General features: G+C 43.9%; 1 protein-coding gene across 4 annotated transcripts in view; it reads right to left on the bottom strand.

Moving 5' to 3' along the window:
- Nup37 (nuclear pore complex protein Nup37) overlaps positions 1 to 19,973 on the bottom strand; it is a 54,401-nt gene that overhangs the window by 12,161 nt on the left and 22,267 nt on the right. For all 4 annotated transcript variants that reach the window (XM_067120833.1, XM_067120830.1, XM_067120831.1 and 1 more), the window contains exon 3: positions 6,910 to 7,101. In XM_067120833.1, the coding sequence (XP_066976934.1) occupies positions 6,910 to 7,101 (192 nt within the window). The remainder of the gene's footprint in view (positions 1 to 6,909; positions 7,102 to 19,973) is intronic.

The following is a 19,973-nucleotide window of genomic DNA, read 5'->3' on the forward strand; positions in this document are numbered from 1 at the left end:
TAAACCTCACCTTCTTAGGAGATCTGACTGGCGATCTCGAGCCCGACCTTTTCCCAGGTTAGGGAAACCTTGAACCTCTTGGGGACTTGACACCTTGTGCTGCCACACGGATCATTGCCTGCTGGGACTCGAATGCAGACGTCGAAGAAACAAAATTGACCATCGCTGAGACGTCTTCTTCCCTGAAAAGGGAGTCAGCGATCGCAAGGGGCGCTCTTGATAGTATTCTCTTATGAATGTTGGGGAAGTGGAGGGGGGGAGGTGACTCAGGTAAAGGTCCCTCCTCTTCTTCCTGACAAACATAGTACAACCTGCTGTGATGTTTGCCTGATGAGCCAAGCCCATAGACACAGGCGTTATAAGGTTGTCGAAAAGCACAGGGTCTGACGGCACATACCCATCTCGTTTTAGGAAGCCTACGAAACCGGAGAGCATCCACATAGAATGCGAAAGGGCCTCCGACTGTCCCCTAAAAGTATCCTCTAAGATAGCCGATTCCCTCAAGGAAATACTTACTTGTCTCATAGCTGCAGGTACCCTAGAAAGGAGCGCCTCCACCGATTCATTCAGCGGAACCCTAGACCCAGCCGCAGGATTACTTGCAATACCATATAGTGGTTTCCTCTTCGGAAGCAGAGTAGAATCCTGTCTTCCTTCCGCTACTGTCAAAGCCAACCGTGCATCCGCCTCCCTCAATGCCTGACCCACTCTACCGAACCAAGGGAGTTTATACGATGTCTTTACCACAGCCGGCTTGGTAGAGTACAACTCTTCGAACATGGCCTGGTAAGGCTTGTTCGGCTCCACCGCAATCCTGGACTGCGGAAACAAATGGTGAATGAACTCAATCGTTCGCTTGTATTCGCTGTCTCCTGAATACTGAAAACTTGATTCTGACGGAGGGGGATCGTCATCCACAGAATTCTCATTTTCTTTGTCTTCCGATCGATGTGGAGCGGAGAGACAGAGAGAACCCAACTCCGGCATACCCGAACCTGGAGACCAAGGCCGTACCTCTTCCGAAACCTTATTTTCACTTGCTGTCAATGCGTGTGAAACACCTGAGCCAGTCGCAAAGGGCTGCGCTAAACCTGCGTCCCCCCTTATCACAGACGAGACCCCCATATCAGCTGACCGAGTCATTTGACTCTGTGCCACACCCGCACCGTGCATACCTTCACCTAAGTTACCTACTTTCGTCAAATCTGGTTGCGTAACCCCTAATCCACAATGGGAGGATAACGCAGCCAGACTATCTGTCTTAGAACCAGCTGGAGGTACAACCCCAACCCTAGGTGGGGGAGGCCTGCAATACCACCCTGGACAGGGGAAACCCTCTTCATGAAAGTACTAGTATCCGCAGTCGAGGAAACACCGAATGAAGCCGGATAAGAAATTTGATCCAATAAACCCGGAGGACCCAGCACCTGACCCGAAACCGACCCAAACCATATACTCCACCCTTCGTACCTGCGATCTTCTGACCCGGAGGAATAAAAGTCATAGAAGTAGGAGAAGTAAAAGAAGGAGTCACACCTGGGACCACCACCGGACCCACAATTGCGGGAGTTGGACAGGTCGCAGAAACACCAGTCTGTCCCACACTAAGCGTAGTAGTTAGCGTTGGTAATAAGACGCTGGTTATTGCGGTAACGAACAAGCGATTACTGTCACCCGTGTTGAACAGCTGCGGGTACAAAGAGGAAGATAATCCCGGAGGAACTTGAGGAACCAATTGCGTTTCTTGCCATATTCTAGAGTGCGCTTGCTCCCCACTCGCAATCTCGTTACTCGACCCTTTTGGTCTAGATAACTCCGAAATAGCTACCTTCTCCGAATCCGCATGCGGAAGCTCAGAAGCTCGAGAAGTGTGTTGCATGAATAGGCGAGACACTGTAGGGGGGGGCTCCTGAAACTCGAGATTGAGAACTTACAGCCGTAGTTATCGAAAGAGGTACCGAAGTGTGACTCGGAAGGAGAGGAAAGGAGGAGTCAAGAGAAGGTCGTTTAGATGGCAAGGAAGGAACGATAGTATCCGAAACGGGGGGAAACAATGAAAAAGAAGCATTAGAATGAGATAAGACATCTTTTCCAAAGAAAGAAAATAAACAGAATTACTACCACCTTGGTGATCCAAAAACAAATCTTGTGAAAACTCAGGAAAGTTCTTAATGACATGGTCCCTTATGTTAGAGAAACCTAAATGAAAACATTGTCGTACCAGAACTCTGTACCCTTGAGAAAGGCCTAAGAAATCCACATTATGCTCAGCCAGATTAAACGGCGTGTTAGCCATTGCACTGCCTCCAGATTGGGGATCCGAGTTCGATCCCGATGGAAAAGGAAGCTTGGACGACGAGGGCGTCTCTAACCTACTGTCCCCCGATCCTATAACTGACTTGTTCGATTTAAATCGGCTAGAATTACTGGAAGGGAACAATATCTCGGATGGATCCAGGGGGGAAAACAGACCTGGGGGGATGAAATCAGAACCCGAGGGAAGTTTACCTTGGAACTTCTCCTCCAGTACCCCTACTCTGAGATCCCTAACCGTCTTTGTCTCTCCTAAAACTAGTTTCTGATCACCAATTACTCTTTTAGGGGAAAGGGGGAGATCTGCTGCTAACACTGTCTGCTCCACGCCAGGGGAGCCAGCAGATTCTACCTTTTTGGCCTGCGAATCTCCATAACCCCCAGCACCCGTTAGGGCTGGTTCAGGAACAGACAGGGGAGCTGAAAAAGAAAAATTAGCACTTTGTTCCCTATTACTAATTTCCCTACTTTCGTTCAATTTCTCCATTAAGTTTGAAAACAAACTAGTCATACTTGATGACAACCTATCCTCTAATTTCCTAAAAAGTACTGACTCCAAATCCTCAGATTCTTCAACTTTAGGTTCAATGGGTAACTTGCGTTTACTCTTAGAAGCTAACGAGTTTCTGTGCTTGACATAAGCTTCCATCTGGTCGTTGGACCAGTCCCTACATTCATCACATCTCTTATCTACACTACACAGAACTTTCCTACATCTAACGCATAGAGAATGTCCATCATGTTTGAGGGTACTCATCCTTCTTTTGCAGGCTGAGCAAGATCGAAGCTTTTTCTCTACATCTCTGGGTTGATCGGGGGGCGAGGAAGCCGAGGATGATTTCAGGTTGGTGGAGGAAATCTTGTCTTTAGCAGTGGAGTCCATAATTACAGCCAAAATTGTCAATGTCTCAGGTATCCAACATTTCCAAAGAGAAGTCCAAAACGTAATCCAAAGTAAGCCAAGGTCAATTAAATCACTCTCACAACCTATGTGGGGGGGGTCGGGCTGAGAGACCAATAAAGTTCGCTAGCAACAGGATGCGTCCTGTCAGGTGAGCGAACAAAATGCGATTGAAAAGGAGGAGGAGTTCCTGCCGACCGGTGCAGATAGCAGGATTGCCATCGGTGGGCAGGTAACTCAGTATACAATGTTTACCTGCAGCGTTGGTAACACTGGCAGTTAAAATTTTTAACAATGTAGTTAAATGAATGGGGTTGGGCTGGTCAGGTGACCAGGGCTAATTCAGGTGTTCAGGGAGTGTATTGCATTATATAATTCTATCTATTTCACATGAATGCGCGTCAAAGTATTTATAAATGCAGAAAATCAAAATAGATCACAATTTTCTAAAAAAGTTCCAAAAAAACAGCCTTTTGTAGCCTAACTCTGAATCTTAGAATGACAGGTCAAGATGTGTGGAAAAACTGAGTGAAAAGAAATTTACAAATAATAATAAACTCAACTTATGTCTACTTGCACATGCAACCAAAATCTTACTGCAAGATTCTGACCATTCATCAAGGATTATACTTAGCTGTAACTTGGGAACTATTCGTAAAAATATGTAATGTAAAAATATGTAATGTGAAAGAAATTTTGACTGCTTTTAAGCATGCAACTGATGCATTACTGCGAATTTTGAATTTAGGATGTTGTGTGAGCATAATCGTTAGCTAAGTAATTACTTGGTAAGTTACATATATAAAATGAGGAAATTCCAGAGTCAAGTGGTGCCCAGACATTGGGAAGCTTGGAGATTGTACAGACTGGAATGGTTTGGACCTATGAAAAGAAATGGAAAGGAAAGGAACTCAGAAAAGAAGTAAATATGGAATTAGTAGGACAAAGACCTGGAACAGATGGGAACTCAGGCAGAAATTCACAAGACAACACATAGCAGAGAGAATTCACTATATATTTCACCACACGAAGGGAAACCTGAATTGATAAGATGAACGATGATGATGATGATGCAGGCAATTTTAGTGGAGTGATTGAGTTTCACCTGCTTGGGTAATACTCCACACTTCCCTGATTGTCACTAGCAAATTCATAAACACTACATACAATACGTGCAGAAATTTCCTGGAAAAAAGTTTATGACATTTCCAATTGAAGAAAGACAATCAGAATTCTTGGGGGGAATATGATGAACGATCATCATTCTTCTTATGAAGGATCACTGAAAATGTAATTAACCTATGAAAACTGCATGGCACACATGGCATACCTGTATACCGCTACATTATTTTCAGCAAACTTGGCAGAGTTACCAAATCACCAGTGTCTTTGTTATTCTGTAACAAATTTTGGTTGGGCATTAATGTCTGAAAACTGTCCACACACATGGGAATCCATGAGTCTCGCTAATTATGGTGGTCAAATGTTGGTCATGGAAGAATATAAAAGACCGGTAAAATATTTCCCCTATATCAAATTCCCTGGTTATACACTGCTTTCATTAATATATAGCTTTGATGTGAATTTAGCTCTACAAAGCTTCATTAATAATAATTAGGGTTACTCTTGATATCTTAAGAAATGGGTTTAGTGGGATATCAGTTACGATTTCCATTCTTGGTACAAAAGGAAGATTAGGCACATTATGTGCCATTTTACAACCATATAGAAATGTGAAGAAAAGTGGCACTTGATTTTCATTCTAAGATGAGATATGTACAGTATTAAATTTTGCCACATCTTTCATGGGTATCAGAATGCAAACAGCAATAATCAAGTCGTTCTCGACTTTCAATAACAATTTTTTTTTTCATAAAAGATTAGTTCTATTTAATGGTTTATGTCTTACGAATTCTGCCTGCCAATGACAACTTCAGATAATTCATGGGAGAGTGACAGATGGTGTTCTAGACTCTACAAACCAAAGCCTTCCCCATGAGGATTTCGTCTACCTTCACGACTCCTTGCTGGTCTTGAGGAGTCCTGCTTCCTCATTGCAATCACTTGAGAACCTGCCTCCCACAGCACCCTGGTTACATAACAAGAAGCCTTCCCTCTTAAGTCGCTCTCCAGACATATTTAAACTGTGGGATTTGTGTTAAAACAGCTACAGGTACCTATATTTCCAAGGATCAACCTTACCAAAATCACAGAATCATTTACCATGCACTCACTTCAGCCTATAAGAGACAGCTGCATTTAACAATACATAAAGGTTAGGTTGGCCACTACTTATTCAAGCGAGCATATTTAGGGAGGTAATACTTTACAACATGTATTTATCTTAACTGGGGACATAAGTAGACACAATACAGTGAATAAAGCACACAGAAAATGAACTCATCCATTTTTGTTGCAACTGTTTTCTAAAACAAAACAATGACCAATATAGTACTGTACACAAATACCATATGCAATTATCTACGCTCCACCTTTTCAAATGTTAATTCTAATAAAATACTGGTAAGGGAATTTTATTCTCCCACCAACTGATCACTTGAATGTGAGGACACAATCAATAACTGCTAAAAAAACAGATTCTAAGGGTTAAGCATGAATTTAAATATCCATGGTACCATAGGGAAAAGGTGTAATTTATCATAAAACATGCAAATGTGCCTATGTTCATACAATGTTTTATGATGAGCACTTAATACTTAACTGGACAGCTTTATTTGAATCTTCCACTCATCAAAATCTGTTAAGACTATAAATTTTTTCACTATAATTATAACCATATAATCCCTTTTCTTGGCAAAGTGTTGAATGTGCATTTAAAATTTTTTTGAGTAATCTGCATTGATTGTGATTTTATTGTTGACGTCCTGTTTCAGCTAAGTATCAAGTGCATTTCTCTTCCCATACATCCCGGATGGTGAGGGAGCCACATCTGATACTTTACTGACAGAAGAATTCAGTGATAAAATCAATGATGATGCAGATTACTCAAAAAATTTTAAAAATGCATATTCGACACTGCCAAAAAAAGGGGACGATATGTGCCATGAAATCATAGGGCATTCATGAAGTCTGTCTACTAAGCTAAAATAATAGTAGCAATTATGATTTGGACCACTGACAGATGGTCTCTTGTTTGTCACTTTTTCATAAGTTGTATTTCAACAGAGATCTTTCACATTCACAATTGATCCCTGATCCCCTTTTCCTGCCGAGAGCCACAATATTTGCTGAGCAGCAGCACCAGTATACAGTAAATGTGCCTCGCTATCGAACTTCTCAGCTCCAGAAGTCCTTTACTCCTCACAACGTTAGACTGTGGAACAGCCTCCCAGAGGATGTTGTGCAGTTGGAACTTCAAAAGTTCAAGCGAAAATGCAATGCATTACTATCCTAATATGGTACTATTCTTCTTGCATTTTAATACAATTTTATCTGTTTACCTATTTATTAATTTATTTTTTCTTTTTTTAATAAATGGGATCTCTTCTTTCTGCATCTCCCTTTACTGTACTTCCTCTTACATCTTCCTAATGAGCACAATATTCTTTGGAAGCTTGAATTTCAAGTCAATGGCCCCTGTGAGCTTGTTCCATATGAACAGGCTTCACTTACTGAATAATAATAATAATAATAATAGTAATAATAATAAAGACAACCAAAATGCTGTACTTTACCTGAGCAACATTTGAATCGCCTAGGTCTGACGATAGTTGTGTGACGGTGTTGTTAGCGGAAGCAACGCTGAGTTGCAGACAGCGAGGATTAGCTCTCAGCGTTGCATTGGGACTCCAAGCAATACAGATAGGCTGGCTTGACAAATGCCATTCCCACAGATGGCTGCAATCTTCAATTCCTTCACCTTCGTCCTAAAAGACAAAATAATTACAAATGATCTAAAACGGGTTCGAATATGCTACAACTGACAACTTACTTTATTTACTGCTCAATTTTGACTTTAGACTTAAAATTAGCAGAAGTTCCTGAAAAATTGAAATTTCTTAAATTTGAGGAATATCCTCCAAGATAAAAAGCGAGAAAGTGATAGACAACAGCAGAGAATGCAAAGGCTCACTGAAATTGGGGTTACTCTCTCATTTACACTTTCAACCAGATGGTTTGCCATTTTACCCATCAGTGCGATCAATAGATTATGGTCATGAAGTAGCTGAAATTAGTACAGGGAGAAAAAACTGTTACCCTGAAAGGGCAAGGCTACTAAACACAGACTTCCTAAATTAGCAGTATTGTTATTTAATTACATATCTTTTCTTCTTGGGATGGTCATAAGGCTTGGTTAAAATAACAAAAGAAGAGGATGTAGCCTAGTTATAAATAAAATAGCAATCTTTTAGAATAACTTACATATTTCCACGATACATAAACCTACAGTCTTCTGTATGGATAGACCCCTGGCACAAGCTGGTTTACTTATGTCATCGAAGCATGGCGACAAGGTAATCAACCAGCGACACGCAGGTAACATGACTGTTGAACCTCACATTTCCCTTTGGCAAACAAGGAAAAATGTGGGGTTGGTTGTGGGAGAAGCATTATATGACTCCAGGTTTGTGTCTCTTTGAAAATGAAGTTTTCATAATAAAACTAATATTGTAATACTTACCTGAACACCTGAATTAGCCCTTATCCCACTAGCCTGAACAACTCTCAACTACCCATCCCACTATAGTGGGAATTTTAACAGCCAGCGTTACCAACGCTGCAGCTAAAATCTTGTCACTTGAGCTACCATAAACGGTTGGCAACGCTGACACAGGTGTGCGCCGACACGCCCCATTTTCGTCATTTGCTTCATTCAAGGTCAAAATTGATGTGGGGAAGGAGGGTGGGAATCATTCAGGTGTTCAGGTAAGTATTACAATATTAGTTTAGTTTTATTATGAAAACTTCATATTGCAATACACTCCCTGAACACCTGAATTAGCCCGATTAACAACATTTAGAGGAGGGGGGATCAATTCTATTGCACGCCCCTTTGACAACCGCAGAGATGGTAGCTCACCAATCTGCTCTGCATAAGATATCCATTTAGCCAAACACTCACCATATCAATCAATGGTTTCAGTGAAGAGACCTGTTGGAGAGTACTTTGATCGAGTCAGGTCAGTACTCTCGGCTAGGATACCTATCTAGTTAAACACTCACCTTATCAATTGTTGCTTTTGGTGATGAGATATGATGGAAAGTACTTTGATCGCCCGTCAGGTCCGTACTGTCTCAGTCCGTCGACCTCCCATGTGGTTCTTCAGAACCTCTCATGTATGGAGAATGCGGTGACCTCCCATGTGGCTATTCATAGCCTCTCATGTATGGAGGAAATGAAGCAGTGTGCCGAGCCCCTGATCCTCCAGATAAGGTCCGACGATCAACGAGCGAAGTATCTCAGTGCCGACGAAATAGCCTAGCCTACTAGAGTACCCCCTTGGACTCTCGTAGGGAAACTATCAAAGACTAAGATACTTAAAACGTACTAAACCTAAGTTCATGTGATTATATTATCACTGTTGCCTAAGAATTCTAAAGACTAAAAGGAATTCCTCTATCTGGTTAACCTAAGAATCTCTTCACTATGCGACTACCGCATCAGCTAAATAAACGCCCCTAGAAAATAGACTTCGCCGCTAATGTGGCCTAAGAGAATAACCCTCCACACTAAGCGAATACCACCTCAGCTAAATGAACACACCTTAGATAATAGACTTCGCTGCTACACGAGCAAAACTGTGCGACATCTCATGATCTCAGAGTCATTGGTGTTGCTACTACAACTATAAACTGAAGTTTGATGTTCGACGTGCGTTCTCACATTCAAACAGTTTGTGGACAATGAAGCCCCGCCCACAAAGTCAGGCTCGAACAGACTTTTTCAAACCGTTCGACAATGTGTTCGACAACCAAATACCCGATTCACACGTTCGAACATCACTTCAAACACAGGTCTGCGAACCGCGTTCGACGAACTGTTTGACCGTGTAAACACCCCCTTAAGAGAATAACCCTCCGAACCTCCGCGTTAATACCCCCTCAGCTAAATGAACGCACCCTACATAATAGACTTTGCCGCTAAACGCCGTGAGGTGAATCGAACATCACTAAGTAAAATGAGTAAACACTGAGACGGACTTCCAAGTAGCTCCTTCCAGAATAGACGGCAGTAAATACTTCCTGGGAAAAGGAAGATGAATCTGACATACTCCGAATACTGTGCGGTAGGGAAAATACAGAGCTGAAGATGACGAAGAACAACCCTGAGAAGCCCCCTGAAGTAACTAATCACATCCTCTGACAGTGGACGGGAAGGATTTGAGGAGACACAAGTGTGTGCGGAAGCGGAAGGAGTTTCGCAACCCTTGATAAACAGACTTTAATGCTCCCCCCGGACATAAAGGTATCTCCGCTGAATCACCAGTAATGAACACTTGCAGATAAAGAACAAACGAACGAGGCAGAGTTTTAACCTCCGACTCTGTCGTCGCCGCAAATTCCGGAAGACAGACAAATATGTATCATTCTTGCACAGGAACCCAACCTCGAAACTGCCTGAAGCTCACCCAGCCCTTTAGCTGAAGCTAAAGCCGTAAGAAAAGGCAACTTCTCAGTGTCTTAGCATTATCGTTTCAATAGGTTCAAAGGCAGGGGAAAGCAAGATAAATATTGAAATACTTCCAATAAGTCCCAATAAGGGCGCCCGAGTCGGCAAAAACAGGACGTTCAATCTTACAAGAACTTAATCAACGATTATCTTACTACTTGAAACTTCAGGAATGTGGAAACTAAATATACCGCTAATTGTTGAGCGGTAGTCAGCAATGGCCGAATATGAAAGATTCTTGATTTTCCAGAGGAATAAAGGAAAATCTGCTATTTTGGCTATGGAAGGTCAAGAGATGGCATGACCTTCCTTACGACACTAACTTCTATACCATTCTAGCTGAACCTGGTAAGGCTTACGGGTTGACTTAATCTAAAATAAAACTATTTAGGCACAGTTTTAGGGGGTTCGGACTGTTTAGCAGCTCTCTCTAAAGTTGCCTTGCAACTAGGTCCAGCACGCGAGGGTTTGGAAAACAACGGAAAGAATGCGGTCGACTGAGTAGTAGTAGTTTTGCATTGGTAGGGACAACGGAACTTCCGTACGGAGCTCTAGGAGTTCCGGAAACCAAGCGTGTTAAGGCGAGCTATTATTGTCCAGGTCATCTTGACACTCTCCCGAAATTTCCCTATTACTTGATTAATGAGACCGGATGGAGGAAAGGCGTACACTTGCATGTGATTCCAACTTGTAACGTCACCTTGGTGACTACTGAAATAGGGATACCATTAAAGAAATAATCCGGAAGACGATGGTTTAATCATGTCGCGAATAAGTCGACAGTTGCTGGTCACTTCCGGAGAACCTGACATATTACTTCCAGAGTCAAAATCCACTCTCCCCCTTAATACCTGAACGAGAGCGACCTAGCGAATCTGCCCGTACTTTGAGACTCCCGATATAAATTGGGGAAGAAGATACACTTTCGTTCTTCGCACCCTCTCAGGACTATGTGCTATAGTATAGTATTGAGTTCTGTGAGCCTGTTCCCCTCCGAGTTCTTCAGATACGCCACGGCAATTACGCTGTCGCTAAACATAGCCACTACTCTGTAGCGCACTAAGACTGAGAACAACTGAGGGCTTCCTTTACAGCATTGATTTTCCCGAAGATTTATTGACTACTCTCGTTCCGAGGCCTGGATTCCTCCAAGGTTGATTCCCAACCTTGATCTGAGGCATCTGTGTACAGATGAACATCAGGAAGAGGGGAGTCGATAGACCTTTCCCCTGTCAGATGCATTTCTGACTACCACAAACGATCCAACAGGCAAGAATCGCTCCCGACTATAACAGCGTTCTCGTTGTGGAAGTCCCAGCGATTCCTGAGACATAACTGAAGAGAGAGCGCATTCGGACACGAGACCCTGGAATTAAAAGAGAGAGAGAGAGAGAGAGAGAGAGAGAGAGAGAGAGAGAGAGAGAGAGAGAGAGAGAGAGAGAGAGAGAGAGACATTCTCCCTAAGAAGCTTCTCCAAGCTGGTAATGGCCGTTCCCTGTTGGACGGGAACCATTCTATCTGTGAAGGACCGATTGGACTCTCTCTAGGGTTGTGAAAACCCTCAGAGGAAGAGAGAGAATCCGCTTACCTGAATATGTTAAGAATTCCATAGAATTCCCTTGCTCTTACTAGCTCCTCTGGAGAGGAGGCCAGTTAAACGATCGTCTAGATACTTCAACACTCTGTATCATCTCGATACTTCAACGCTCTGTATCGTCTAGATACTTCAACACACTATATCGTCTCGATATTTCAACACTCTGTATCCTCGACGATGCATAATTGCCGACACCGTGCACCGGAGACATGAGTTAGAAGAAACCATGTTCGTCATACTGGCTACGTCATCATCCTTGAACAAGAATTAGCTAAGGCTAATGGTGTTCTAAGCAATCCCTCTTATGAACGTCCGGATACTGAGGGGGAAGATGACCAAGATAGAAATTTCGACTTTTCTTGCTCCAAACGTCGTAGACGAAGCCAAAGCTTTTGCTTGGTGAGCCAAACCCCTCGAGATAAATAATTAGGCTGCCAACAGCCACGGATCCGAAGGGACATAGCCGTCACTCTTTAGAACCCGCATTATAATAACTTGAACTGCATCCAGAAAGAATGCGCAAGAGCCTCAGTCTGATTGCGCAACACATACCCCCAAGCACCTGCTTCCCTAAGAGATGTCCCTACGAGCTGAAACGACGCCGGAGACTTAAACAAGAATGCCTCAACCGATTCGTTGAGGGGCAACCTGAACCGAAGGATTACCTCGAACTGCGTAAGTCGTCCTACTCGGAGAGAGAAGAGAAGAGTGCTGTCTATTAGAAGCAACTACCGATGCTAAGTGAACATCCGCCTCCTCCAAAGCCTGGCTAACCTGATCGAACCAAACCAGCCAACACGAAAAAGAGGCAGGAGCTGGTTTAGTGTCATAAAAACCTCAAAATCGGGAGGTCCGGAGCTCTGCTTGAGGGTACGATGAAGTAACATACTCAAGCCTGTGTCCGTAATCGTATTGCTGGCAAGAGGACATTCTAAGTCCGCCAGAATCTCCTGCACCTACGGATAAGAATCCTGTTCCGCAATGTCCGAATGGTCTAAGACTGACAAAGGAGGAGGCACTGGACGAAGCTCTGGACAACGATGAAGAGTCTGCAATCGGACCAGCCTAACCAGAATGCTGCGCACCCGCATCTAATCGGGTACCCGGAGCTGAATCCGTATTGTTGGATCCGCCGAGAAGAGAAGGCTAAACCGATAAAAAAAAAAAAAACCGGAGCCGATTCCCCATTATTACCAAGGGGAAGACGAGTGAGAGTAGCCAAACCAACATTGTTAAATCTTGGGGGAGGATGCGCAAACGAAACCGCTGTAGAGGGACGGAAGAAGATGAGGGAGAGAGAATGAAAGAGGTAGAAGCTAGCCTGAGTTACCGCCACGGAAAATGCAGGCGATGAAAGCCACGGACCGCTCGAAGAAAGTTCCGCATGCTCTGCCAAAACCGCGGAGTGCAAACCCGAACTGGAATTGACGGGAAGACCCTGTGAAATACCTGATGCTATCGGGACAGCCGCATGAAGTGGAAGCAAGGGGTTGCGCATACCCGAAGGGATGGAACAAGAGACCCCTGCGGCCAAAATTTGTCGAAAACAGGATTTTCGCCTGTCCGGAAGCTCCTTCTACCGGAGAAGACTGTACTAAGGAAGGAAAAGGCGGAAGGCATTGGAATAGCAGACGCATAAAAAAAGTTACCTGAGAGGAAAACCAAAATCGAAGGACGAGGGAAAACGGAAGATGTGGAAGCCGCAGGAAAGACCGGAGCAGAAGAAGAAAGGGCCGAAGAGGAGACTGAAAAGGGGGTAACAGAGAATGTGGGAGCAGGAGATGAAGCGACAGATAATGAAGAAGAAAACTTAGAACAAAAAAAAAAAGAAGGTACACCGAATCTGGCCTCCCTAAATAATCCTAAAAACATATCCGACATGAATTCTGGACACTACTGTGTCACATACTCTAATGTTAGAGAAAACATTCGAAAAAAATATATCCTCTCGCCAAAGGTCTATACCCGTCGAAAAACCCCGCCATCCGTCTTATAACCCGCCACAGCCAATTGCAGGTCCCGCAAATTACTTTAGAAGCCGTAAGGACACACCATAATCTGCCTTACTAAATGGAGGAGTAGAAAATACAGGGAAGGGGGAAACTACAGTAGGAGATTTAGAAAACAGTAGGAAGTGAGTTAGAAGCGAAAGCAGAAGGATTCTGCCCCACGTAACTGAAACATTGACTTGAGACTGAGCCAGATCGAAAGAAGAGATGGAGAAACTCTTGTCAGAGCACAACAAAAACCACTCAAACCCGAAACCAGAACCCGTTCAGGAGAACGACACTGCACCGTTAAAACCTTCTCCTCACTACCAAACCTATCCTCTTTTATCACACCTAGATCTTGATCCTAACATTATCAACATTACATTTATTAATAATACAAGGGGGTTGGGGGGGGGGATCCTTCACTGCCTGCTCCGCGCTGAGGGGGCCGGCAGACCCTACCCACTCGGAGGCTTGCGGTTCTGCCATTACCCTCAGCACCCGTTAGGGCTGGTTCTGGAACAGGCAGGGGAGCTGAAAAGGAAGAAGGATTAGACATCCTAATACTACTATTATCCCTATCTGAGAAATGTTGAAGAAGACTAGCTATTGAATTTTCCTTACTAATTGCAATCCTATCCTCTATCTGTTTGACTACCATTGAACTCGCTAAATCCATCAACTGATCTGTAGCAGAAGTCTGAGACACTGAGGCAACGAGAATCTGACCGGCGTCTGCCGCCGTTCACGAGCCAAAGACTTGCGATGACGAATGTAATCATCCCTCTCTTGTGCCTTCCAATGGGAACACTCATCGCAATGAGTCTGACATCACAATTAACCTTCCTACATACCTGATGGAATGTCTATCGTGTCTCAAGGTACTCATCCGTCTGCAGGAAGAAGAAGCGATGGCGCCAGAGTCCACCGTCGTGAACAGTCGAGGCCGGCGTCGAAGCTGGCGGCACGTAGTAGAAGGTGAAAAGTCCGTGATGCACAATCGAGACCGGGAAACAGCAAGTCCAAATCCAAAAGACGTTCCACGTTGAAGATATCCAGAAAATCCAGAAGAAAAACTGTTAAATCCAATCTAGGTCTTCACCACAAGTCCAAAATACAAAGAGAAGTCGGGCAACAGGATTAAAACCTTGCACTGCAGAAGGAAACAACCTTCCAGCAGCGCGAACAAAAAGCAATTGACGAAAATGGGGCGTGTCGGCGCACACCTGTGTCAGCGTTGCCAACTGTTTGTTATGGTAGCTCAAGTGACAGGATTTTACCTGCAGCGTTGGTAACGCTGGCTGTTAAAATTCCCACTATAGTGGGATGGGTAGTTGAGAGTTGTTCGGGCTAGTGGGATTAAGGGCTAATTCAGGTGTTCAGGGAGTGTATTGCAATATACAATTTATGCACTGTTCCTATGAAAATACAAATCTTTGTTTTTGAGACTCACTCCTCATTTGGGAGGTTTTGTCTCCCGAGCTTTGCTGGCACTGTTCTGAAAGGAAGTTGGAAAATGAGGTCATGACCCTTTCCAGAAGACCTGAGGGACAGTCCATCACCCGAACAAGAAATGCATCCTCAAAGTCACAAGCATGATCAGACAATACTAGCTCCTGTAATTGCCTGTACAACCTGACATAACTGATGTGAGAGGCTGCTAGGACCTTGGACCAGTCTGGTTCACCATGCTGAACCATACTCCTAGAATAGCCTCAGGGGAACCTTATCTTCGGCCCTCCCGCCGACATAAAGGAAATCATGGTTGCTAGGTGACAAATACACATTCCAGGGATCATTAATATCATTCTAAACAAACACCCCTCCCTTTGTCAAGAACATAACATCAGATCAAAGTCCGATCAAAGTCCATGGATAGATGGTCAGTTGCGTAACTCACTTACACCCGAGATACAGTAGCTCACCGAGATAACGGATTAAAGAGTCCGAGCCTACACTGCTATAAATTTAACTCCAATATATCATTGTACATATATGTGTGAATGAGTGTTTTTGCAATAAAGTACAGATATATTTATACCCTGTACTCTTTAACTACTGTAAAATGCTCATAACAAAGATTTACTCATTTTAAAATATTAATATTAATGTAAACACAGCAAAATATCTATATAATACAAATTGAATAAATGTCTTACAGAAGTGTGACAACTAATCAAGTTACCCCTGTATATGTAAGCATAGTCGTTTTCTCACAAAGCCCGTTCCGTTTTCTTTTTTGCTATAAAGCGTAGTATTTATATAAGCAAACAGTACCCTTAAAGTAAGATAAAATTGCATGACAGTAAAAGCTTTTGCATAATTTTTAGAGTTGAAAGCAACGTAAATTAATAAAGAAACAGCAACAATGAATTTTACCTCGCTGTACAATAAACATGGAAAATATTTGAGTAAAATGATATTTTCATAATAAAATAAATTTTTTGAACATACTTACCTGGTAGTTATATATATGGCTTAAGCCCTGATGTCACGGCAGAATTTCAAAACTCGTGGCAATCGCCGATGGGTAGTCAGGTGTACCACCTGTGCGCCCTCTACCCAGGTACCTGTAACCATTCCAACTATTCCTCAGATCTTCCATGCCCCTAGTCTCTAGAGGGGAGGAGGGTGGGAATTTAATTATATATAACTACCAGGTAAGTATGTTCAAAAATTTATTTTATTATGAAAATGATATTTTGATGATAAAATAAATTTTTAAATATACTTACCAAACAATCATTCAGCTATTTCACTCTTTTCGGCAGACCGGAGATTTTCAAATAGCGTGGGTTCGCGGAACCGTTCGGTGTAGGTGTCACAGCCCCGCCCACCATCGGGGTCCCAGGTAGATCAAAGGAAAGCCGGCAATTCGCTCGCGTCACCATCCATCTGTGGGGAGGAGGGTGGGCTCGAATTAATGACTGTTTGGTAAGTATGTTTAAAAATTTATTTTATCATCAAAATATCATTTTTATACATGACACTTACCAAACAGTCATTCAGCTGACTCCATATTGATGGAGGAGGGAGATGGAAGAATCAATCCCAACCTTCATCAGAAGTCAAGCCAGCGACTGAGAGCATAATAATGCCTGATCTACCTACCTGTCAAGAGAGCTACTGCAGGAAGGTACTGCCTCTGGTCGGTGCTCATCTCGACGTGTAGGACGCTTGGTAGAATTGACCATGATCGCTCCTGCTAGCGGGATCTGCAGCCAAGGATAAGTGCGCTTGGCTTGGCAGAGGATAAGAAATAATTGCCCTTGCCCAGGGCCACAGCACAGACCAGAATAAACAAACACGACACCTACACCATACACAAAAAACTACCCATACCCTACATAACTGGAGGGTACTCAGGTACAAGTACCTCCAGGCACCCCAAAAAAAACTCGACACCTTATATCAAGGCGAAGTAAATAGAGAGACATACTCCCTACACTCCTTGCCCAATACCATGCCAGAAAACTGATAACGGCGCAAAAAACACTACGGTCGTCGTGACCCGTTTCAACGTCCTTCAAATAAAAGATCCACGAAGACAAACTTAGTCTTCCAAAAGTCATCTGAAGAATCGCACTCAGGGACATAATTATGTCGCACCTAAAGCATCAAGCGATGTCCTACGCTCTCACTTCATGCGTTTTGACTTTTAACACGGAAGCTCACCTTCCGCAATACGTCCGTCCGTCTTCCTTAATCAAATCTCTAATGAAGAAGGAAAGCGCATTCTTGAAAAACAGGATCAGGCCGTCTCACTGAACACCACAAATTAGGTGAACTACCACGTAAATTACGTGTTTCTCCACATAAAACTTAAGTGCTCTAACCGGACATAAAACGCGTTTCCAATTCTTCTTGTCCGAGTATGGAAGATAGACCTTTAATCACAAAAGAGCGAGGCCATGGACGTGAAGGGTCCTCATTCTTTGCTAAAAAAGAGAGGAGTAGAGAGCATACTGCATCAGATTGGCAGAAGCCCACTTTTCTCTCAATTGCGTGTAACTCACTAACTCTCTTCGCCGAAGAGAGTGCAAGAAGAAATAATGTTTTCCGAGTGAGATCTCGTAAAGATGCATCCTGCAAGGGCTCAAAAGGAGGTCCTGAAATCCAACTAAGCACCACATCCAAATTCCAGGAAATAGGACTATTCGGCAATTTAGTAGTCTTGAAAGACTTCAGCAAATCCGATATATCTGAGTCATTCGATAGATTTATGCCTCTATGCTTAAACACTGAGGCCAACATGGATCTATAACCTTGGATTGTCGAAAAAGCCAGCTTACTACCTTTTAGGAAAAGAAAGAAATCAGCAAACTGTGCTAAAGTGGTTTTAGTAGATGAGATATGATTGCGTCGGCACCAGTCTTGAAACAAAACCCATCTTGACTGGTAGAGTTTGTCAGAAGAAGTACATCTGCATCTCGCAATTGCCTCTGAAGCTCTTCTTGAAAAACCCTTCGCTCTGACAAGGTCCCTGACAGTCTGAACCCTATCAGAGCGAGAGAGGGTAGGCCTTGGTGAAAGTCTGAGCAGCGACTTCTTTAAAGGTAGCTTTCTCGGGAAGTCCGACAGGAGTGAGAGAAGATCGGGAAACCACTCTTTCGAGGCCAGAATGGGGCCACCAAGGTCATCGGCGATCCCGGTGCATGATGAAATTTGGTGAGAACCTCCCGAATCATCCGAAGGAGGGAATGCATAAAGATCCTTGTGTGACCAGTCCAGAAGCATGGCGTCTGTGGCAATCGCCTGAGGATCTGGATCGGGAGAACAGTACAGAGGAAGATGATGGTTCCTCAAAGTCGCGAAGAGGTCTATCGAGGCTTTCCCCAAACCTTCCAAAGACCCTCTTCAGACTTGACTTGAGTTCAACATCCATTCTGTTACCAAGACTTGATTCGCCCGACTGAGCTCCTCTGCTCTCACGTTCCTCTTCCCTGAACAAATCTGGGGAGAAAAACGTAATTCCGTTCTTCTCTGACCAAAGAAGATCTCTTGCTTCCTTGTACAGGGAGAAAGAATGAGTACCTCCCTGTTTTCTTATGTAGGCTAGGGCTGTCGAGTTGTCGGAGAAAATCGCTACTACTCTCCCCGACACAAGAGGTGCGAAGACTTGAAGATATAGAAAGATTGCCCTCAATTCCTTGAGATTGATGTGAAGCTTCTTTTGATCCTTCAGCCAAGTCCCCGCGTTTGGTGGTTGTTCATACAAGCTCCCCAACCGACGTCTGAGCGTCTGAATAAAAGTGTGGGACGGGTTCAAAATTTGAAGAGACAACCCTTCCTCCAGTCTTGGAATATCGTACCACCACCGAAGATCTTCCTTTACCTGGGGTGTGACCCGAAACACGTGTGACTCGGGTTGTGTCCTCCTGTTCCAAACCGCTTTCAGGTAAAATTGTAACGGTCTTAGATGAAGTCTCTCCCCAGTCGAACAAACTTTTCCACTGAGGCTAGGGTTCCTAGAAGGCTCTGCCATTCTAGAGCTGAAAAAACTCCTTTTTAGGAACTGGCGAACTTTGGAAAGACAGGACTGGACTCTTTTAATAAACAGAAAAGCCCGAAAACTCTGAGAGTTGAAAACATTCCCAAATAAAGAATCGACTGTGTCGGAGTTATCTGAGACTTCTGTAGGTTGATGAGAATTCCTAATTCCCGAGACAAAATAAGGGTCTTCTGTAAGTCCTCTTAACTGCTGTTGAGATGAGGCTCGAAGAAGCCAGTCGTCCAGGTACAGAGACACGCTGATCCCCATCATATGTAACCACTTCCCCAGGCGGCTAGCACATGCGTAAACACCTGGGGAGCTGTGGACAGGCGAAAGCAAAGCGCTCGGTTGGTAAATCTTGCCCCTGAAAACGAACCTCAGGAACTTCCTGGAGAGCTGATGAATTGGAATGTGGAAAATATGCGTCTCTCATGTCCAGAGACACCATCAATCTCCTTGGTGGAGAGACGAAAGAACTGAATCGGCACATTTCCATCACGAATTTTGTTTTCGAAATGAACAAGTTCAGGCGCTGACATCCAGAACTGGCCTCCAACCTCCTGAGGCTTTCGGGACTACGAAAAGTCTGTTGTAGAAACCTGGGATATCGTTGTTCGACACTGTCTCTATGACTTGCTTTTGTAGGAGAGCACGTACCTCCGCTTGAAGAGCGACGAATCTCTCTGAGCCTTCTGCAAATGCCACTAAGTTGATGGGAGAAGGAGAGAGAGGTGGCATACTGAGAAAAGGAATCGCATGCCCATCCTTGAGTGTCTGGATCACCCAAGGATTGGCACCTCTTGCTTCCCATTCCTTCCAAAAACCCTGAAGTCTGGCTCCGACAGCAGGGGAGAGGACTTGATGATCACTTGGTTGGCGATGGCGTCCCTCCTCCTGCGGGTTTCCCAACACGGCAGGGAGTCGCACCTCCTCCTGTGGGTTTCCCTAACACGGCGGGAGGTGCAAGTTCGTTCGAGGACGTCTGAAGGATAAAATTGAGACCTGCCACGAAAACGGAGGAATCGGCGGCTGTCCCAGCCAGATTG

This window comes from Macrobrachium rosenbergii, chromosome 19 (assembly GCF_040412425.1).
Source record: "Macrobrachium rosenbergii isolate ZJJX-2024 chromosome 19, ASM4041242v1, whole genome shotgun sequence".
NCBI lineage: Eukaryota > Metazoa > Arthropoda > Malacostraca > Decapoda > Palaemonidae > Macrobrachium > Macrobrachium rosenbergii.